This window comes from Perissodus microlepis, chromosome 7 (genome assembly GCF_051167445.1).
Source record: "Perissodus microlepis isolate ML-2025 ecotype Zambia chromosome 7, ASM5116744v1, whole genome shotgun sequence".
Lineage (NCBI taxonomy): Eukaryota > Metazoa > Chordata > Actinopteri > Cichliformes > Cichlidae > Perissodus > Perissodus microlepis.
In genome coordinates this window covers 51,488,645-51,511,696 of record NC_140467.1, presented here as the reverse complement: position 1 = coordinate 51,511,696, position 23,052 = coordinate 51,488,645, and the positions used below count along the sequence as shown (strand labels likewise).

Here is a 23,052-nt window from a genome sequence, read left to right as displayed (position 1 = left end):
TCCTGAAAGCCTTCTTCTTCATGTTGAGGACAGCTTTGACTTCCTGTGTTACCCACGGTTTGTTATTAGGGTAACACCGTACCGTCTTAGCAGGGGCGACCGTGTCCACACAAAAGTTGAGGTAGTCTGTAAGACAGTGTGTCGCCCCCTCTATGTCCTCACCATGTGGGCTCAGAAGCACATCCCAGTCTGTGGTGTCATAGCAGTCTCTCAGAGCATCCTCCTTTTCTGGGGTCCATCTCCTGATGGAGCGTGTTGTGACAGGCTGCCTTTGGACGAGGGGTGTGTATTGTGGCTGTAGGTAAACCAGGTTGTGGTCTGACTTCCCTAGTGGGGGGAGGGGGGTGGCTCTGTATGCATCTCTCACATTGGCATACAGTAGGTCAATTGTCCTGTTGCTCCTTGTGGGACAATTCACAAACTGGTGAAAAGCAGCCAGAGTAGAATCCAGTGTGGCATGATTAAAGTCTCCAGATATAATGATGAAAGCCTCTGGGTTTTGTGTCTGAAGTCTTGCTGTAACTGTGTGTATTTGCTCACAGGCAGCTGTTGCGTCGGCCCTCGGAGGGATGTAAACACACACACAGATCACGTGACTGAACTCCCGAGGTAGATAATATGGCCGCAAGCTAACAGCTAGCAGCTCCAGGTCCGGACGGCATACCGAAACTTTAACAATAAACTTTAACGTTTATTGCACTATTTCAGTGTTTGCTGTTTATTATTCCACTTGTAGGCCCACAGGATCTCAATTTCAACATTTTATAGCCTCTCCATCATCTCACAAACCATTACTAAAAACGTTTTACATTGTTTAGTTTAGTTTTTTGTCTCAGTGAATCACAGAATTTTTTGATAAGAATGTTTAGAATAGATACAAAGTGATAGAGGGCTTTAAATGTTGAGTGCAATAATTCTGGAATAGTTGAATCCATTTTTGGTGTTTTTTCAACTTCTATTAAACTTAGGGATTTGTGTGAGGTGTAAATATACATGTGGGGCTTTGTCAGGTCAACAGACTAAGTCTGTTCTTGGTTGGTCTATACTTTGAAATTATAGTGTCCTTATTAGCAAAGGTATCCAGCATAAACAATATTCCAAAAGTGGAACAAGGCAATTAGAAAGAACCACTAATGAGGACAGCTCATTAATCTTAGTCAGTGGTGAATCAGACCCTGACTGTAGGGGTTCTGGCTGAACTTTACTGGTAGCGTGACTGGCCTGAGTTTAAGGCTAGCTAGTAAAATCAGGAAAATGCTGCCCTTCTACTGCACTGCATAACTGCATAAATAAAAAGTACTTAATTAATCATGGCATTATTTTGACACACTGTAGTCCACTTTCAGTTTTAAATTGTGACTCTGTAACCATTTATTTGCTTTGTTGTTCATTTTACTATATGATCCAATTTAATGCTAATGTAGTTTAATCTTTACAGTTTCCAAGTTAAGACTTATGAACTGATTCCTTTTAGGTAAGACGGAGCTCCATGATTACATCTCTGTCTTAAGGTGGGACTGGAAACATTTTGCTTCTCTTTATGCCAGTTTCATTGTTTAGATTATAGAAAACTGGACTGAGCAGCGTGTCAGTATGAATGTTCAGTCTTTGGTGACTTCTTAAAGCAGGAAAAAAAAACATGTCATTTGAAGAAGAGATAATAATACATAAAAAACTCCCATCCAGTCATATCTTGTAATGCTAGGAGAAATAAAGGAACCATAAATTTAATGAGCTAAAGCCAGATAGTAATTGTTAATATTATCTTTATAATTAACTCTTTGGCTGATAATACTAAAGAAAGTTAGATGTATGTTTTGTCGGAGGCCACACACAAAGCACACAATGATAATACGTTATTGTCACGCAGCAAATGTGGCACTTAAGGACTGACAGCTTTTGTTAATCAGAAGAGCTCATAAAAATGTAAAAATCCACCAATGGCAAAACAAAACTTATTTAATATTATCAGAGTTGAACCGAGAAGCTGAAGCTTGTATAGTTTTGGCTTTTTTGCTTAAAGAAATGATATCATTAATCAAAATCACACCAGATTATTGTTCTGTCGTTGAACCAGTGTTTTATGTACTTCAGCCAGTAATCACAGGATGCTTTCTGTGCATGTAAGCTGTTGTTCGTTTGTTTTTTTAACCTTAATTTTAAGCCGAATTCTGAACATTTACTTAAAGCTCAGAGCGTGTTCTTAGTGTCGTCTATACTATAATTCGACCAAAGTGATGATGTTGTGAGTTGTTATGGCCGTGCATAATTTAAAGCTGTGTAGGTGTGGCTGTTGTGGTGACAGTTCTCTTGTCCGTCAGTTGGTTAGTCCATACTGAAAACCCTTTGGAAGCATTGCAATAAACAGCTGTGGCTGGACCTCAGTGGGTGATTTAGTGACTGTGGTTCCTGACCTTTCTCTTTCTGCCACCATGAGGTTCCCATTTGTGGTTCTGGGAGAACAAATATGAAATTTGGTACTGATAAACCATAATTGTTACTGTGAGGACAAATTCATTTGATGATCTCTTGGCTTATTTTTAACTGATTTAGGCTAAGCTAGTAAAAAGAAGCCAAATATGCTTTGAGTAAGCAACTGTTAACATGATAACCTGAAATGATGAACTCTATGTGCCTGCTAAACATTAGAATCCTTGCATTGTTATTACGAGCATTATTGTTATTACGTGTTGGCCGGCTGACATTAACATTAAGTCAAAGCACAGCTGGTCCTAAGTACAGCCTCACAGAGCTGCTGTGTTGGCGTCTTGGAAGTCGGAGACATGGTTGTTTAACTGTTTTGATCCATTGGTGGCAGACATTCTTCAGTTGCAATCATAACGGACATTTGTTTATAGTTTCCGTAGCAGCGGCTACCAAACGTTAAATGGTTTGTGCCTGAACCAAATGAGCCGTATTGCAGTGTGTAGAACATGTGAAACACGTGCAGTCTTAAATTAAAGGGGACCTAAGTGTCAACTATTTACTTCATTCCACAGACATTTTGTCCATCTGCACGGTTCCCCTTCAGACCAAATCCCTGGGGCCTACTTATGCTTGGGAGAAGATTTAATTTTATGAATGCTGATAGATTTATTGCGTTTCTCCTCAGGCTGTGAGTGGACTCTCTTCAGCATATATTTAAACTTCCTGTTGAACATGTAAATATTTCCTTGCATCACAGGATCTTGAAGTCCAGAAATGTTTTTTTGTTCCTTGTCAGACTGTCCTGCAATGAAAAGTGACAAATCTACTTTGTGCCATTGTAATAATCCGGGTTTATGGTTTTAGTCCATTAACTGAACCCTCTGAGGTTCCCTTTTCTTCTCAGCAACAAAGCCAGACCTTCCTGTATCGACTGGATTTTGTTTTGTTTTGCTTGGAGAATGCAGACGTCTGTTTCAAATCACATTTAACATTTTGTTCAGAAATGTAAACACCATATGGAGCCGTAATAGTATTGCACTGGTGTAAGAAAAGCAAAAAAAGCCTCACAAATCAACAATTCATTTATACACAAAAAAGCAGCAATGTTGAGGCGCAATGAAAAAAATTTTTTTTGATAAGGACTCGCTGCTTTATCCAAATGTTATTGTACATCAATATGAGTCTAGTATCTCATTTAAACACAGTAACAAAGAAGATGAGGTGAACCTGGATCAACAGACTCTACCGTCCCATATTTTTTAAATATAATTTATATAAAATTTATCTGCAAAATTTTGATTTTTCATTTTTTTATTTGTAGGATATTTAACTTGCACAGTAAAACGTCTTGAGGTGACTCAATGACTCAAAGATGACTTTGGGAACTGAATTGTGGGTAAAATTGAGGCTACAATGCTTCAAACCTTCAAACTCATTTGCTACCCGTTGAATATCACACTGACTGCTGGTCTGGGATTGGCAGACACTCAGCTTTAACACAACTCTCAGTTATTAATGACTAGCTTCTTGCTAGCATGCAGAGACTCGCAAAGAACTGGTATCCTATGAGCAGACAGAAAGTGTTTTTCCTTTCTTCCCCTTTTTTGAATCCCGTGCTGTCTGGCAGGTTTGCAATCAGAATTGCGATCTGAATGCACGGTGGTGCCAAACACATTTTGCTTTTACAAGAACCCCTGCATAGAATCTCTACAGGCTCCTCTTGTTCTTGGGACTCTTTACTATGTTTATTTATTCCTTTCTTTTTGTGTTACTTCAGCATTATATGTGAAATAGTATGACAATGTCTATGTCAAGACAGGCAAGAGACAAAAACAAAAGTAGGAAAAAAGGTAGCAGACAGTGATGTTAATCTCCACTGCTCAGATATTGAGCCTCAATCAACCATTTACTTCCTTGGCTGTAGCTCAGGCGGTGGAGCAGGTCATTTACTGATCGGAAGGTTCGTGGTTTGATCCTGGCTCCTCCAGTCTGCATGCCAAGTACCCGTGGGCATGGTACTAACCCTAAGTTGCTCTCTGATGCATCCATCTGTGTATGAATGTTAGAAATCTTAGAAGAAAGTGCTTGTGTGATTGGGTGAATGTGACATGTTGTATAGAGTGCTTTGAGTACTCTGGGAGAGTAGAAAGAGCTACATAAGAATCAGTCCATTTATCATTCATCCACACTAACTGTTTTGTGTTTTTTTAAAAATTCTCAATTAACACAAACGATATAACCTGTAACACGGAGAACATGACACTTCTCAAATATGCAGACGACACTGTCTTTGTGGTGAACCTGGTGATTCTGACAGTTTTGCATGTTCTCATGAAAACAGTGCTTTCATTTTTATAGTGTGCTACATCCCTGTAAATGAGTCTTCGTGTTCATTCACCTAGTTTAAGTGTGTCTTCTTACAGGAAAATAGAGTCTTTCACTCTATTAATTGTGCCTATATGATGGACGTGAATAAAAAATCGTAGCGAAGCAATCAACACCTGTGAGATGCCTCTTTATTTGCGCCGCAATGTGTTTCCTACAGCACAGGCTTTGCCAGTGAGTACTTATTACTCACTGTGTTTACTGGACAAGTGGAATATGATTGCACTGGCTATTTTGGATATTGTTTGGAAATCGCCTTTTCATTGTGGGAACGCAAAACTGTGATTGTGGCTAAAATTTTAAATGAACTGTGCAGCCTACGGATACGTCTTTCTGAAACTCAGAATGAAACATAAAAAGAAATTCTATAATGGGTGCTACTGAGCGAAGACATTAGGAAAGTGTTTACAAAAGTCAAGCCTAAGTACCATTTTCTTATACACTTTGTAGGATTTAAAAGATGTGTGATCTTGACTGTGCACAGATATATTTCAAAGCTCACTGACCTGAAGTGCTGCTTAGTGTTGTGTAGACCAGCGGTCCCCAAACTTTTTTGGTATGACAATATTTTCTGGCCTTTAAAGTGCCGCGGATCAATACAACAAAATAAAACCAGTACCAGTACCAAAAAAAGAAGATTTATACATAACACAGGGGGAAAACCCAGGGAAACCGAGTAAATGAAAAATGATTAAAAAAAAAAAAAAAGATAAAAATCATAAAAAACATAAATTTCACACTCGTGCCTCAACTCTCACAGCCCGTTACCAAACAACTCATGGACTGGTACGGGTTCGTATATAGGCATATAGTGAAACAATGATGCTGCCAAAGCATAACTGTTTGATAGAAAGTCAAAGAATCTCCAATCTCAATAGTGGAGTCGGAATAACAGCAGTAGCAATAATCACTGAGATACAATATTTTGTTTTGGACTGACATGACTAATGTATCAGTGAGCTATCCCTGCAGCCATGCTGCTAATAAAACCTTTAAATAATTTAGTCTTTGTATGATGTAACCCATTTCTGTCACGTCTTCACAGAATGTGTCCAAGTAGAAACTCAGAAAATTATCATTCAAAGGTTCCACTCACAACAGACTGCAAACTGTATATCTTAACAGTCCCACAGACTCACTTAAAAGATTTAAGCTGATTCTTCCCTTATCCTCATCTAATCATATTAAGATTAAACTGTGGAAGCTGCTTCCATATGCTGGCACATTGCTTTTTCTCTCCCTGGGCTTCAGTTATTTAGTCTTTATATAGTTTATATTATATTTATATATTTATATAGTCTTGCAGTTATTGCATTCCTGTCTGTGGTGACTGCAAGATACAAGATGAATTCCATTAACACATGTTTGTTTCTCACCTATTCAGTTAAATGTGTTAAATGAATGACTTCATATGAAAAATATTTGTATGGTAGCAAAACACTTCCTTTAAGAGATTTCCTCCACTGTTTCATTTTGACTTTTATCCATCACCTTTATTATATAATTGGATAGATACCGAAAGTATTTAATCAGAAATCATGTTTTTTGTTGATTTTTCTCATCTTTGGTTTAATACTCTAACAGAGCTGGAGAACGATTTGTATTTCAAGGAGGATTAGAGTGAAGCATGGAAATAAGTGGAGACTGACGATGGAGGGGTAACATGAAATGACAGTTTGAGCATGCTGAGCAAAGATTGGGATTTATTTTTGCAGCCTTAATGATGTAGGAGAAAATCATAAATCATTATTGCAAAGTGAGTCTAGTTGAAAGCTACTGTCTGTCTGCTGTCTACGGTCTTCCTTCACTTTCTTCTTATTGCCTGGCTTTCCCCTCTAATTTCCCTACACAACCACAAGCACCGCTCACTCTGTCATGACTCCCGGCTACAGTGGCATCTCATTTAAAGGAAGCAGACCAGCCCTTGTATCCATCAGTTACAGCAGAGGGAGGGAAGACGGGGCTGTGAAGGGAGGGAGAAAACGACTATCTAAGGGCTCGGGTTTAAAGCAATGGGAGTCTGACCTAAACACTCCTCACACTTTAAAAGACATTTCCTCCCACTCTTTCTCTCTCTCACTCTCTCTCGCTCTCTCTCTCTCTTTCTCACTCCTTGTCTCCCGCTTTTCACTTACTCCCTCTTTCAGCTGAACCCCAGCCTGAGCTGTGAACTGTGAGGGAGGATAAAGAGCTGGACTGACAGAGCTGCCACCTTGCTGGAGAGGCTGTATGACGGAGCAGTGACACAACAGAGCGAAGCATCATCTTTTTTTTTGCTGCACTAAATTTGTGAAGACCCGGAGGAGCTCCTCATGTTACCCGTGAGGGCTTGTGACAAAAAAAAAAACAGGTAAGAAGATCTATTTATGAATTTCTCTGAGTAAACAGTTATTTGAAAGGTCAGTTTTCTCATTTCCTTTTGTTTTTAAGTGAAAGTAGTCAACTTGCACGAGTGAAGCATACTACAGAACCAAAAGGCACAATTATTATTTATTGGAAGTACATTCTTGGTGTATACTGCAACTTCTTCCTCTGTCAGACTCACACAGCAGCCAGTGCTGGGAGCAGCGGTGATGACTGACTGCTGTGGGAGTGAACATGTGGAAGAGTTATCCCAGGCTTTGATCGCCTCCGTAGAATGGCCAGCGCACTTTGTGCCAAAAAGAGACCCTTGCAAAAAATGTTGTCAGGTTGTAGATCAGTACTGGGAGAAAATGTAAAAATAACAGCTGTCCATCTGTGTGTGTGTGTGAGTGTGTGTTTCTGCACGGGGCCAAAAAAATGCACAAATATCCCTGTGTCTGGTGAGGTTTGCAGCCTGATGATTCATCATATTACTCTGGGCAATGCAGTTCAGACTTCATCGTGCATCATTTTTCCACCACTGAGATTAAATGAAAGGAAAAATAGGCGATGCTAGTGACGTTGCCAGCATGGGTAAAGAGAAATCAAAAAATTACATCCTTCAACCACTCAGTCCATTAGCTATGCTTAATTGAAATTTAAGTCAAAGTCAGTGGTTTTAACTTCTGTTTCATCCTTTGTGTGGTTTGAATCACCAGTTCCAGTCCACATTCAGCAGAAAGGAATATTTCAGCTGAATGAGATTATAATCATTCAGTTCCTCCGATGTGCAGTTTTATCCCCCTCACCCACGCTACTTCAGCTCATACCTAGAAGGCACACTGTTTCCCATCATATACAGCTATAGCTATTTAGGAGAGTATTTTTTTGTATTTTCTCTGCTATGTGCCGTGTGTCCTGGGATGATTGTGTGCAGCCGAGTGAGAAAGGTGTCCGTGACAAAGGGACAGCTGGTTTAATAGCCGGAGCCCAGAGGGCTCATACGACACTGTTTCCCTCTACATGACCTTGACACACAGAGTCAGGGGTCATAACTCATGCCTCTTTAGTTTATGTAAATTATATTTTGGTTCCTGTTTCTTTTTCTTTTTCTTTTTCAAGTTTCTGGATTCATTCGAGCAGCTGAAGGTTAGCGAGAGTAGTGAACTGGGTTTAATGAAAGTCTTTCCTTCTTTTAGGTTAAAAGTCAACAAGTTAATTTATACAACACATCAATAAATCTATATTTTCTATCACATAACTGCAGGCTCTGTTTCAGGCCTGTGACTGTGTCAGAGTGTGAGACTTTAACACTGTAAATCTCCCACACTGTCTAAAATCAGGTATGTTGCTAATAAGCGGGACCGACACAGATGGTTGTTTCTGTTTGTGCCTGTTCATGGAGGAAATATCTGCTGGTAACATGCACAACAGTAAAATGCCCACGCTTCACTCACTCACAGCAGATTAACTAATTTAAAATGACACATTTAGACACTTGCATAGTATTTCCTCCATTTATTAACATATATAACACAGCACATATCTGCATTTAAGAGCATGCAAAATCAAAAAAATTACTTTTTAAAAAATGTTTATTTTTGCAGAGACACAGTAACTGCTACTGAAATTGCTGAAAGTCTGCATTCTAGTCAGGCTCACCTGCAGACACGGTGAAACTGCTTTTTGGTCCCACAGGATAATATCTGCCATGCTGCAGTGGGAAACTTTGTAATCTGCTAATGAGGTGCTGCTATTTCTCTTACTGTATCAGCTACATTAACTACTCTAATTACCTTTCCTGAGATGATTTCCAGCTGTTTCTGATGCTGTCGACAATCGGGCTTTGTATTTTGCAATGTATGGAAAAAATAGAAATGTTAATATATCACAGATGAACAACTGGATGCACTCGTTTATTGTTGACCACTGACTGAATCCTGACACAAAGCTGTCAACCACAAATGTTTTCCATGCAGACTGTGTCCAGACTTGCTACACATACAATCTGTGAATGGATGCTTGTATTTAGCATTAAATCTGCATGCAGTAGCACTTTTGGCTCGCCAAAGGTTGAGCTATTATATGGACATAAGACGAGAACCTCAGTGCCTTTATTTCAGTTTGACTAGGCAAAACAGATGTGATCAGCCCAGGGCCAACATTCCCAGTTTCTCTTTTCCACGTGGGAAAGTTCCCTTTTTGCTGCCAGCATGGGGAAAGAATACTAAAGCTACGGGAACTGGATTATAGCTTAGTGAACAGGTTATATTTATTTCAATTTTCTCTCTAAATTGTCTTCCCATGTCCCATAGTCAAAGGAGATGTCCTTGGTCAACCCCAGGGCTTCTGTGAATGATGTGTTCTTGGCTTTGTACTGTAAGCACTACCGTTCTCAGTAGTTTAACAAAAACATCAGGTCACATTTATATAAACAAAGTTTCCGCTGGTTTTGAAAAGTTACAAAAAAGAAAAAATGTGCTGGCAGTTATCTTTTTAAAAAGCCTTTGAAGTTATTTCAAGTCTGAAATTTAAAATGTAAAATTTAAGTTAGTGTGATGTGTAATGTGTACATAATTTACAATTACTGATATATGAGTGACATTTCAGAGCCTTTGGCACTTTCACAGCTGCCTCATGCAGCTTGCTGCACGCTTTCTACCATCCTTCCTGGCTAAAGAACTACTATTTACTATTAGTGCTGTAGAATTTTTTAGAACCATTCCTTCAGTACAAGTAACAATAAAACACAATGAAAACACCTCACAACATGTAAAACTATATTAGTGGTAAACGGTACACATATTTTTAAAAATAAAATGCAGAAAATTGTGTTTTTTTAGCAATGTTATATGGATTAATGTAACTGCTTTAGAAGCAGTTTATATTTTGTTTAATCAGCAATCAAAAGGATCCTGGGAGGGTCATGTATTTGTAAATAAACACCTGTTAATGAGCTCAAACACAGATTTACAGCTTGATTTTGAAAAAAGTATATTAAATTTTTTTTTTTTTATGTAAAAACAAACAAACAAACAGGTTGGTCAAAATTAATTAACAATTATTTTAATTAATTTAATTAATAATTGAAAATATTAATGAAAAATAAAGGGGGTGTATGAGGAACACTGTTCGTTAAACTTGCTAATTTTAAAATGCTAGTGGAGCAACAACAAGGCGTTTCTTGTTAAGGTGTTGATGGAGTTATTAAAAACATTTTCACACTGTATTCTAACTCTTCTATATATTATATATACATATTGGCCAAGCAGTCACTAAGTCATTTCTAATGCTACTTCTATTACCGCATAACCCACTGATGCTAGCTGATCTCAGAGCTTGTCTACTATGCTCCCATCAATCTCCCATTAGAGACAGATGGAGGACTATGAACGCACATGCACATCAACCAGAAAAAGGTGTTATTTCCCAACTTGACAAGCTTAAGCGATTGATAATGGAAAGAAGACCTTTGCAAAAACTGAGGTGCACTACAGATTCCTGTGGAATTGGACACAAGCGGAGTTAATCCTGCTTCCAGAGACTATTGCCAACTGTAGCTATATGATGGATGAATGCAAACAGGCCAGAAGCTTTAATGACAGAATGTTGTTTGAGATGAAAGGAGAAGGATCACTTTAACTTTGACATTTTAATTGATGTCTGTTTTTAGATCTCGCTACACAAGCACTGCGTGCCTTGCTTGCACCTCTTATTTTAAGAATGTTTTTTCTGCTCTGTACAACATGGAAAAGTGCACCCAGTAAGAAGAAATGAATCAAAACAATTAATTAATTAACCTAATTAACTTCAATTAGTCTTACAATGAAAAAGGGTTACCAGCCAGTATTTTCTTAAAAATATGTTGAATTCCACTGCTTATTATTTCAAAAAGTCCATATTGTACATTTATGTTAGTGGCAGTGAGCTACCTGTGGGCATTATCAAGAAGATTTTTTATTTTTTTTGCCAGACTGACTGTAAATTACAAGTGATATGTGTTGTAAAGGTTTCAAGAAGTAGATCGCAAACACATTGTAAGACCAAGAGTTCAGATTTACAACTTTAATCGTAACCTACCTTTATCCTGCCGCTCACCAGATGTGTGAGAGCCTCGTGAAACTTAAGCTGGGATTTTATATGGGCGTTTAAACAGGTAAGATGAAGAACAGTGAAAATGCTGGCAGGGGGTGTGGGACAGAAGCCAGGTCAGGTCAAAGGTGGTCATGATGAAAGAAAGGAAAGAGGACCGATGAAAAAGCCCTACCTTCAAACCTATATCTCTGAAGTAGCAACATTTTACAGCCTTTGTATTGCGTGCGACCATTGTGATTTAAAGACAGCCATGCTGCCTGTCATCTAAGTATAACAATAAAAAACAAAGGAAACATTCAGCTATCACTGCAAACTTTTTTCAAACTGTTTTCAATGTTTCAAAAAGTCCTTGACGAAAGCCAACAACTCTTGATTCCTTTACCAGCTTATTCTATTTTATTGGTTTTCCCCAAATATAAAATCTTTGTGCTTCCTCACAGGAAGGTTCAGCACAACCTGTAGAGAGTCCATCATATTTTAAAAGAAATATATTCATATTTTACTCTCAAAGTTAACACGCACATTAACAGTGAACTGCTTGATGTGCAATAACAAGGAACTATAATTTTTCTGAGCTCAGATGACATCTTGAGTCAAGGTAATCCGGTGATTATATATTTTACTGTTACCCACCTTTAGATTTTTCTACAAAATTGTGAGGCAGATTTTGTTCTTGGTATAGGTCTCACTATTTTTTTGTGTGTGTTACTGCAAGTAGTTTTATGTATATCTAGGCTTTCTTGTGTTGCTTTAAGAGGATGAGGATCAGCCACAGGTGTTTTGATTTTGTGTCTCAGAGGATAAAATACTTCTTGGTCATAAATATATGAATGTGCAGTCATGGCAACCCTGAGATCCAGCAAAAGCTCAGCTGAAGCTTTTCTGAAGATACTTTCCGTTATACGATAGCTGATCATTGTGTCAATAAACAGTTTCCAGAAACTCTCGGGAGAACATAAATCCAGGTGCACCACATGTCTTTTTAAGTCCATAACTGCATTTTTGGAAGTAATTTTTCACTGGTTTGCATGTGCAGGTGGCTACCAATCAAAGAGTCTGGACAAAATCCTCCTGTGCTGCCAGAAATGCAGCTTCTTTATAGAGGTATTGTTTGCTGCCTCCCAGGTGTGCCAGCAGACAAGCATGTGAACCTGAGGGCCCATCTGGATGACGTGATTTGCTGGCTATTTGTGGATGCACTGATTATTGACTGATGAGTGAAGGAATTTAAAATCTAAAGCCTGCAAATGCAGTTAAGTAACAATAATACAGCTTTTATATATCATAAAACTCCATGAAGGAAGAATTTTTTCCAGTAATGAGGAAGAGTCAGCCACTGTGGGCCTTACTATTGATTTTCAGTATCTCGTGCGAACTTAGATCATTTGGAAACTCATCACTGAGTAATCCAAGAGGGCTTTCCCACGCTGAGGAAGAAGCTTGTCATTTTACTCCCATAAATTATAGTGCTGTTGGTGTCCAGATAATGAAGTTGGGCAAGGAGTTTTCACACATTTTTACCTAATTTTATGTGGACACTAGAGAATTGGGATTATAATTTTTTGAGTAAAACAGCAGATTTTTTACATTTACGCAAACACCGTGGCGCAAGTTGATGTACCAGGACACCTGCGGATTATTTGATAATAGGGTTGTTGTTTTTTAAAGCAGGGCTTTAATAAAAAATACCTTTCCCTATTTATTATGCAAACTATGTACAAGATTATCAAAAATGATCAAAAACAAAACTAGTCACATGTAGTGAACTTACACCAAATCACCAAACCCTATTCGCATGTACAGTTGATTGTTATGAAAGACAGGCATTATGAAAAACTGTTTTAAAAGACTTTGTGAGGCATTGAATGTTGTGGACGGCTTTCAATTCGTTAACATTTCATCTCAATTGCTGGTTTGTTGTAATTAGAGCAGGTATAACACGGTTCTTCAGATGTTTTCTCATATATTTATTAATTGTGCTACAAAGCATTAAATACTAAATTGCTGTAACAATGTATCTATCTGTCTTTCCAGAACATTCACCGTTAACCAGGATTGAGCTTTTGTCTGAGGTTCGCACGGATATTTATTTCACTAATAAAGCGCTACACATCTAACATGGGTACACAAGGCCTTCTGGGCTGCGTTCTCCTAATCACTTGCCTCACCTTATCAAATGCTGGGCTTGTGAAAAAAATCCTACGGCATCGACGACAGACTTTGGCATCCCCTGAAGATCATAACATAACCCTCCCGAGAGCAGATCATCCTTTGGTTTTCAACCACGTCTATAACATTAATGTTCCTGGCAGTTCCTTGTGCTCAGTGGACCTAGACGCTACAGAAAGTACGCACCTTCATCCCAAAGATGCACCAGTCTCCTCAGGCCATCACATGACCGAGCACACGCTCGACGGGGAGAACCAGATTGTCTTCACTCACCGCATCAACATACCTCGGCAGGCCTGCGGTTGCACCGACCACTTGCCCGGTCTAAAAGCCCTCATGAGCCGGCTTGAGATGCTTGAGGGAGAAGTTTCAGCTTTGAGGGATCAGTGCCACAGTGAAGGGGCCTGCTGCAGTGCTCAGGTCAAAGGTAGGTGTAATTTTTCCATCACGCTGTGTCAGTCACATTTGCCTGTTAGAGCCAGCAAAGTAAAACAATCCTTTATTTATCAGACTCTACAATGAAAAGTGCTTTGTAACCCCACAAGGCTCGTTCATGAGTCACATCTGTTCCCTTCATCTGCTGAGAGTTCTTTGGAATTTAACGTGGGGGTGTAATTTTAGCTGTACAGTAGAGGACACCAGCTCATCTATTAACTTTGCATGTTTTTTTGTTATTTTTTGGATCAGTAAGGGATTACATAAAGTTGTGTCAGTACCAATGAAAGAAGGAAAACAGTAGCTGCTAAAATAAGCCGGAATAGTTTGGCATTTTAGGAAATACACATTCGCTTATGCATCTGTTGGCTCTTCATAGCATACAGAAAAGTCTTTCTTCACTGCCAACTCTCAACAAGAAAGTCAAAAAAGCATGCTTTCTCCAAATGTCAAGTTGACTGCATTTGTCATTGTTATGCTGCATTTTTTTTAAAGGTGAAGTGGGAACAAAACCTTACTGTAATGGTCATGGAAACTTCAGCGCTGAAACCTGTGGCTGCATATGTGAGCCTGGCTGGAAGGGACCCAACTGCACCGAACCCGAGTGCCCAAAGAACTGCCAGGACCGAGGCCAATGTGTGGATGGAAAGTGCAAGTGCTTTAAAGGCTTCGCTGGAGAAGACTGCTCATTTGAGGCCTGCTCTGTGGACTGCAGCGTGCACGGCCAGTGCGTGGGTGGCATTTGCGTCTGTACGGATGGTTTCTTTGGCGAAGATTGTTCTCAGAGCAAGTGCCTCAATAACTGCCTAGGCCGTGGGCGCTGTGATGACGGAGACTGTGTGTGTGATGAACCGTGGACTGGCTTTGACTGCTCTGAGCTTATCTGCCCCAAAGACTGCTACGACCGTGGACGCTGTCTGAATGGAACTTGCTACTGCGATGAAGGATTCGCCGGGGAAGACTGTGGAGAGCGCATCTGTCCCAACAACTGCCGTGGTAATGGTTTCTGTGTCGATGGCCAGTGCGTCTGCACAGCTGGCTACAGTGGAGAAGACTGCAGTCAGCTCACCTGCCTGAATGACTGTAACGGTAGAGGAACCTGCTTCAGTGGGATGTGCATCTGTGACACAGGGTATCAGGGTGAAGATTGTAGCCAGTTGGCATGTCTGAACAACTGTAACAACAGAGGCCAGTGCATAAATGGACAGTGTGCGTGTGATGTTGGCTTCCAGGGAGACGATTGCTCCGAGCTGTCCTGTCCAAACAGCTGCTTGCACAGGGGGCGCTGTCTCAATGGTCAATGCGTATGCGAGGAAGGCTTCGCCGGTGAGGACTGCAGCATCCGCACATGCCCTTCAAACTGCTACGGCCGTGGAGAGTGCTCCGAGGGGCGTTGTTTATGCCACGCAGGCTTCACTGGTGAGGACTGCAGTGAATTGAGCTGCCCCAACAACTGTAGGAACCATGGCCGGTGCATCAATGGTCAGTGTGTCTGTGACGAAGGGTTTGCAGGAGAAGACTGCAGTCAGAGAGCTTGTCCCAACGACTGCCTGACCCGCGGTTACTGTGTGGACGGAGAGTGCATTTGTCACGAAGGCTATTCGGGAGACGATTGCTCCGTGCTCACCTGTCCAGATAACTGCAACAACAGGGGGCGTTGCGTCGACGGAAGATGCATGTGTGAGATCGGATATGAAGGAGAAAGCTGTGCAATGATGAGCTGCATCAACAACTGCCAGGACAAAGGGCACTGCGTGAACGGTCAGTGTGTCTGCGATGAGGGATACATCGGAGAAGACTGCTCACAAGGTAAGAGTCTCTAGACAAAAAAAAGGATTTGACAGTTCACAATTTTAGAAAGTTTCCATGTGTTAACTAAGTGCACCATAAAAGCAAATGCAGAGTGATGTAATTTCCTTCCGTTCTCAAAATTCACTCACCACTCTTCTTGAAAGAAACTATTCTGGTGAATATAAAAGAGGGTTTCGGTTTTTGTGCTGCCCTTGTCTGTACTCGGTTTGTGCTTTTTTGGCAGTTCTTCACACCACAGCCAGATGTGCATCTGGAGTTTGCATTAGCTCTACGTGGTTGATATTCACTGACTTGAGGGCCTGAGAAAATGTCTAATACAACACCCTCAGCTGTTTTTTTATCTTGATTTTTTCCAGTATCTCCTCCAAAGGACCTAACTGTTGGGGAGGTCACCAGTGAGACTGTCGGCCTGTCCTGGAACAATGAGATGCTGGTCACAGAGTATCTCGTCACATATGTGCCCACAATTCCTGGCGGTCTTCTCCAAGAGTTCACTGTGTCTGGAGACAAAACCGCTGCAACTGTTAAAGAGCTTGAGCCTGGTCTTGAGTATCTGATTAATGTCTACGCTGTTCTGAGTAACAAAAGGAGCATCCCTGTGAGTGCACGGGTGGCCACAGGTATGCCATATTTGTTTCTGTGTTCATTTGCTGTGAATAGGTTTAGAAAAAGATACTAAACATTTATTCATTCTCTCTCTGTCCCCCCTAGACCTTCCGCAGCCAGAAGGGTTAAGATTCAAATCAGTAAGAGAGACCTCAGTCGAGGTCATTTGGGACGAGCTGGACATCCCCTTTGATGGCTGGGAGATCTATTTCCGCAACATGGTGAGTCTCCCCATCTCTGCTGAGGACTTGCCTGCATTTTATTAACCATCAGGGGAAAAGTCAGAGGTGATAAGCTACGCCAGCTTATTGAAAGTCTCAGCAATACAAGGATTTATTTTAGTGGTAACCATTAAATTTGCTTTGACATATGGAAAAGTTTAGTGAGGGCAAATCTGGATGTTATAGAACTGTGGCTAAAACTGCTGCTGAGATACTGAGGCAAAATCCAACCAACTCTTCGAAAAGGAATGAATGTGCCAGCTGATAAGTCCTTTTAATATTCTGTAGCCTTAAATTGTGTTGTCCTTTTCTGACCTTCAAGCTCCCGCTCCTGCCTTTTTGTGCCTTGCATGAAGAAATATACTGCCTGCGGTACACTAAACATAGCATAACCTAAACGGTAATGAAAATGCTAAAGCAGAGGCACCATATTTTAATGCCAAAAGCTGATTTTCTCACAGCAGTCAAGTTTAATGTAAATTTTCTACTTTAACTTGAATTGCATATTATGTAACTTTTACAGAAAGAAGAAAATGGAAAAGTTTCAAGCACCCTTCCACCCTCTCAGAACCAATTCTTCCAATCAGGGCTTGGACCAGGACAGGAGTATGAAGTCTCCATCAACATCATCAAGAACAACACCAGAGGACCCCAAACAACCCAAACATTCACTACCAGTGAGTTTCCTGCACACAGAATATTTACAGTCATGCAGTTTATGGCTGCCTTTCATCAACTCTCGACCATAAGCATCACATTAGAGTCAGAGAAGATTTTAATTTTCCTGCACTATGTGGCAGCTATTAGTACTTTTGCACTTTGCCTGTGCAATGTGACCTAGAGTGAAGAAAGAAAAGAAGAACTACAAGAAGAAATCCCAGGTGGCTCTCCATAGTTCCATCTAACAGATTCAGGATAAAGAGTAATAACTCAAACTAATTGAAGCTAAGCATAGCATGTCCATGTCATAGTTTTTTTTTTCTCCTCTTCCAATAAATCTTTTGCTCTTAGCTCTCGTCCTTGTCTCGTTGAAACTTTTATTGCCGAGTTACTCCATACATTAAGTTATGAAATGGTTCCAGTTCCTTACGCCATCAATATGGCACGCCAAGCCAGACAACTTCCTTTGAGCATGGAAAAATCATTTAGTTAACAGGACTGTGTTGATGGACTCTCTGGGTATCACACCGTTTTGTTTCTGATGTCATTTATTTGTATAGGCTGAAAGTCGACACAGAGGAATGATATAAGCGAGGTTAAACTTTTCATACCCTTGTACCCCCAGTGGTCCTTTGTTAGCATGGATCCAAAATGTGGAGGAAAAATGTCTCCTCCACATGTTAACACAGGAGATTTGTCAGGTAGTGATATGACGTCAGACTTAAAGGGAATCACATTATGTTTCATAATGACTTTTCCTGTTGTGGTGGTTGATATCCAAGTTGAGTTATGCAAGATGTATTTTATGTTTAAACACGTACAAACAAAACAACGATTACTTTCTCTTTATCCAGGTTTTCTTTGTGAATTTGTATTGTGAACTCTGTATTTTTAGATAATGAATTACACATACAGAGACTGATTAAATCTTTGTTAGAGACATTTCTCTTCTTATTGACACCAAAGGTAGACATAGTTTTTTGGAAAGGTACTTTTTAGCTTGCAAGATGACACTAGAAGAGATGGACATAGCTTGCGGTGCCATGAATTGGTTTTGATGTTGCTGTTTTGGTGCTGTTTTTTTAGCCAAACAAGAACATATTTGAAACACTAAGCAGTTGCTTGGTTAGCAAGCTACATGTATTAGCATCTTCTACTACTTTATGATGCCGAAATACCTTTAATCTTCAGGATAACCAAAGTGGAAACCAGCAGTGATACTTAATATTTTTGCACTGACAGTGCTAACTTGCTGATTTTTAGCAAAAGTGTTCACCATACTCAACATCTTAGGTTAGCATGATTAGCAAAATTAGCTAAATAGAGCCAAATATACAGCTTACATTGATTACAAATAAGTTATTATGTTTGAATATTAAGCTAGAAAAAAATAACCCCTGGATGCATCCGTTTCTAGGACAATTACCACTCTTCACATTTTTTGTCTTTCAGTGAATCAGTACCTCTGTTGTGGTTAGATGACATCATGTTTCTTCATGCATCTTTTCTTCCCTCTATATCTCATCCAACTTTCCTTCTCTTACCAAATTACCCAATCTAGAGATTGATAGCCCTCAGCAGGTGGAGGTGAAGGATATTACGGACTCCTCGGCTCTGATCAGCTGGTCTCAGCCAGTGGCTCCCATGGATGGAATCACCATGTTTTACATGCCCAGCTTTGACCCTTCAGATGAAAATCGTGTGGATATATCCCCCCCAGACAAGCAGTATAGCATTGATGGTCTGAGGCCAGACACCGAGTACACAGTGTCGCTCATTTCCAGGAGTGGAGACATCACCAGTGACCCTGTCACTGCCACATTCACTACAGGTTGTCTTGTGATAATAACTGTATTTTCTGTTTTGGTTCACTGTATTGTTATATTTTGAGACTTCTACGCATTTGTACACTACAAACTAGAGCAGTCTAATGTTGTATTAGTATGTATTTAAGCTTATTGTATGATTGTAGGTCAACAAGTGTCAAGTCATTACATAATTAATGAAAGAAACTCTGTTTATGTTAGCACTGGATGCCCCCACGAACCTTCAGACTGTGTCCCAGACAGACAACAGCATCACCCTAGAGTGGACCAACAGTGAAGCTGATATTAGCAGCTATCGGGTAAAATACAGTCCCATCTCTGGGGAAATTCATGGTGAGGAAGTGTTCAAGCGAGGACCAGGCGATAGCACACAGGCTACCATCACCAGTAAGTATCACATGGATTAATACAAATTAAGCTTGACCACACACATGCAATATCCAGAATTGCATTTGTCACCCAACATGGATATTTAGCTTCCGTCTTTCTGCACCGCAGGGCTAAAGCCAGGTACAGAGTACGGGATCGGAGTGACTGCTGTGAAGAATGAGAGAGAAAGCCACCCAGCTACCACAAACGCAGCAACTGGTGAGAGACACTGCTGAACAGCTGTCCAAACACTCCTCCTTCACACCGCTTCATAAACACACAGACAGATAGGATGTGTTGAAACAAATTGAGTGGTGAAATGACACTAATGAGCTGTTTATCTACCTCATTTTTCTGTCAGACCTCGATCCTCCCAGAGATTTTGAGGAAATTGAATCCACAGAGACGTCTCTCAGCGTCAGGTGGCAGAAACCTCAGGCCAAAATCAGTGGATACAGGCTGGTGTACATCTCCAGAGACGGTCAGGTTGGGGAGGTGGGGTTCCCAGCTGCAACGACTACCTATCATTTGCCCAATCTGACTCCTGGGATGAGCTACACCCTTACCTTGACTGCAGAGAGGGGGCACAAAAGGAGCACACCCGTCTCCCTGTCTACATCCACAGGTGGGTAGGGAACCATTTTTCCACAGTTTAAATGAATAGAATGAATAAGAACGCATGCATTTTTAGTTAAAGGCTCTGTTACGTTTTTCAGGATTTCATCGAGGAGCTAAAGTTAAAAGGATCTACAGACAGGTTCAGCTGTTGGAGTTCAGGGGTGTCAGCATCATTAATTCTCTTTTATCTTACTGTTCATTGGACAACCTGAGATTGTTGCCCTCCACTGTAAAAAGATCCATCTCCTATTCTTTTTTAAAAATTAATTAAGATTGGTTTATAGTAACAGCTGCGTTTTTTGCATATATAATGCTAATCGCAGCTTTGTAACCAAGGCAACCAGGACTGAAAGCTTGAAAATGATCATTTGTGTACATGTTTAGAAATACAAGTAGAGATTTGCTGGCTGGAAATAAATCTGCTGCCGACCAGCACCAAGAAACTATTATTTCATCTGTTACTAAACGATGCTTTCTTGATTTTCTTGTTTTCCTTGTAGCCTCTTTCACATTTTATTTAGCTGACTCAGATGACCGTGAGCTAGCGACTCCTACAGGCTTGGAGGACAATGTCATTAGCTTTGTGTATCTAGACCCCTCCGAGTCCCAGTTTTCTGGGACCGAGCCTGAGGATGAGCCTGGGGTGCTGACTGTCTCAAGTGTCACGTCTGATGGATTTGATCTGTCATGGAAACTAAAGGCTCGTGGTGTCTATGATAGTTTTGCACTAGAATATAAAGACACTCAGCGATTGTGGGACATGAGAGAGGTTCAACTTCCTGGAGATGCCCATGGCTCTAGAATCCATGGCCTGACGGCATCGACAGAATATCTAATAAAACTTTATGGAATAACAGGTAGCCAACGAGCTGCGCTACTTGAAGCTGTTGCAATCACAGGTATAAGTCTCTCTTTTAGGGTTTTTCAGCTTCTCCCTTCAGTGGAAGCTTCTGATTAGAGGCCAGACTGATATGGTTTGCATGCTGGATTCTTTGTTCCCAGATTTCACAAGACTTTTTTTTTCACTGAAACCCATCTGCATAACCTTTGGCATGAGTCCATTTGAACCTAACAAATGTCTTTGTTTTTACAAAAATCCATCTCGTTTGATTCTTTGGTTCCCAAAGTTCAAATGCAAGAAGAAATCCACAGTGGCATCAGTGTCTAGCCTGGATTATTAAAGCTATCAAGCACACTGGTTTTCTACTGAGCTGGTTGTCCCAGTTTCTTCTTGTACCTGAGCTTTTAAATTAAAGCCTTGTCCCATCATTAACCCCGTTTAGAGAGATGAGTGATTCTCTAATAGCAAATTAAACCAGGTCGCCTGCATGTCTCATGACTAAGACTCCTCAGTTGTGTTTTACAAAAGCCGAAAGAACGTGGCTGTGCATGGCTTCAACTTAATTTGAAGACAACTGTATACTTTCACACCAGTGGACTATACAAGAGTCTTCAGACAGTTAATGACCCTGCTTCAGGTGTCATTAATGCCTTAGCAATGGCTTGATGATTTAGCCGTCATAATATATCCACGATTCAGGTAGAATAAAGACAGCATTTTGTGCAGAATTATTATATTTTTATGTTAACCCATTGTTTTTCTTCACATGATCTTTTACAGTTTCCAGCAGAGCCAATAAGAAATTCATTCTTTAACCTTCTTTTATTCACTTAGCACCCAAGCCCACATCTCCAGATGTGCTTACGCTGAGTATCAAAGATGCATCAACGCTCCCACAGTCTGTTCCGGATAATGAAGCTGTTCAAAACCCAGACATCCTCGATACTCTAAATAATGAAGTAACTTCCACTTCTGATTCTGGCGGGATAAGCTCCGGTGCCGAGCCTGACAGCTCAGGCTTGGACCTACTCGGGGATCTCACAGTCAGTGTTACCGCCACTAGTGTAAAGCTGGCGTGGTCCGCGCCCGATGAGGCGTTCGATAGCTTTTTGGTGGAGCTTACTGCTCCGTCAGCAACAACGCAACCTCGTGTGACCACGGTACCAGGAAATATGAGGAAGGCTGAAATAGAAGGGTTGTCCCCTGCTACACACTATGATATTACATTGCAAGGGCTGGTGGAAGGGGAGCGATCTTTACCTCTCAGAGTTTTTGCTACTACAGGTACATGGAACAAATATTTCTTATTGTAGCCCTTCATCTCAATCCATCATCATCATATCTTTTATCTCCTATGTCTGAACATTTCAGAATGGTTCAATCATTTCTTTTTCCACAGATACTTCATGTTTTATTGTAAAAGATAATCCTCATTGATCTAATCTTGTCTTTTGCTGAACTTTTAAATCCTCACAACAAAGTATTAGGTCCACAAAAAATCGGAGATTTTGAGATTTAATGTGCATTTAACAAAGAGACTTCTAATTTTGAAAGTTGTTTTTAGTTGAACTTAAACGAACAATATAAAAGTGATGTCAAATGAAGGAAAGTTCCAACATGTTGTTGGTAGAATTTGTTAAAAGTTAGAATACTTCAAATTATATTAAGAATATATTATTTAATTCTGATAATGAACTCAAAATTAAATATTAGTATTCAATTTTCACTCTAATGTCAAATATATTATAAATATACAATATACTGCAATATTTCAAATATACAACATTCAATACTTTAATATCAAACATTTCAATTAAGAGTGTAAAACGTTTTTTGAAAAATTATTTTGTGATTAAAATGAAAGGGATTAGAGTTCAATCTTGTTCAATATTTAGGAATTTTATTTAATTTTTTTATTTCACAAGTCCCTCGAAGGACTATTACTATACTAAAAGTTTGATGCTTTATTATGTTTTTATTACAACATGATGATGTCAGCCTGTGATGTTCATATGATATATTACTTAATATGGCTTCTTGAAATATTTTAACTTTGTCCTTGGGCGCTAATAGTAAAGGTCAAGGTCAAATGCTTAGCCAATCTAGGTACTCGTGTCCCCAATGCCTAGTTTTAAGTCAATCCATAAAAAGATTCTGCATAATATTAAGTTTGTACTGATTTTTATTATATTTGGCAAGACCTTGACCTTCACCAAAAATGTGCTTAAGCTATTATTGGTACCCA

General features: G+C 39.9%; 2 protein-coding genes across 5 annotated transcripts in view; both read left to right on the top strand.

The window, feature by feature from the left end:
• LOC146384053 (TNF receptor-associated factor 2-like) overlaps window positions 1-23,052 on the top strand; it is a 97,078-nt gene that overhangs the window by 50,072 nt on the left and 23,954 nt on the right. The window lies entirely within an intron of this gene.
• The window catches only part of tnca (tenascin Ca), a 34,905-nt gene continuing 18,568 nt past the window's right edge, over window positions 6,716-23,052 (top strand). Inside the window, exons 1-12 of one of the 4 annotated variants that reach the window (XM_084935794.1) lie at window positions 6,716-7,162; window positions 13,285-13,846; window positions 14,350-15,663; window positions 16,023-16,286; window positions 16,378-16,493; window positions 17,017-17,170; window positions 18,715-18,984; window positions 19,181-19,366; window positions 19,478-19,567; window positions 19,710-19,973; window positions 20,467-20,865; window positions 21,642-22,091. In XM_084935794.1, coding sequence (XP_084791920.1) covers window positions 13,369-13,846; window positions 14,350-15,663; window positions 16,023-16,286; window positions 16,378-16,493; window positions 17,017-17,170; window positions 18,715-18,984; window positions 19,181-19,366; window positions 19,478-19,567; window positions 19,710-19,973; window positions 20,467-20,865; window positions 21,642-22,091 — 3,985 coding nt within the window. In that variant the 5' untranslated portion in view covers window positions 6,716-7,162; window positions 13,285-13,368. The remainder of the gene's footprint in view (window positions 7,163-13,284; window positions 13,847-14,349; window positions 15,664-16,022; window positions 16,287-16,377; window positions 16,494-17,016; window positions 17,171-18,714; window positions 18,985-19,180; window positions 19,367-19,477; window positions 19,568-19,709; window positions 19,974-20,466; window positions 20,866-21,641; window positions 22,092-23,052) is intronic. The other 3 variants (XM_084935791.1, XM_084935792.1, XM_084935793.1) reach the window with 3 other exon arrangements.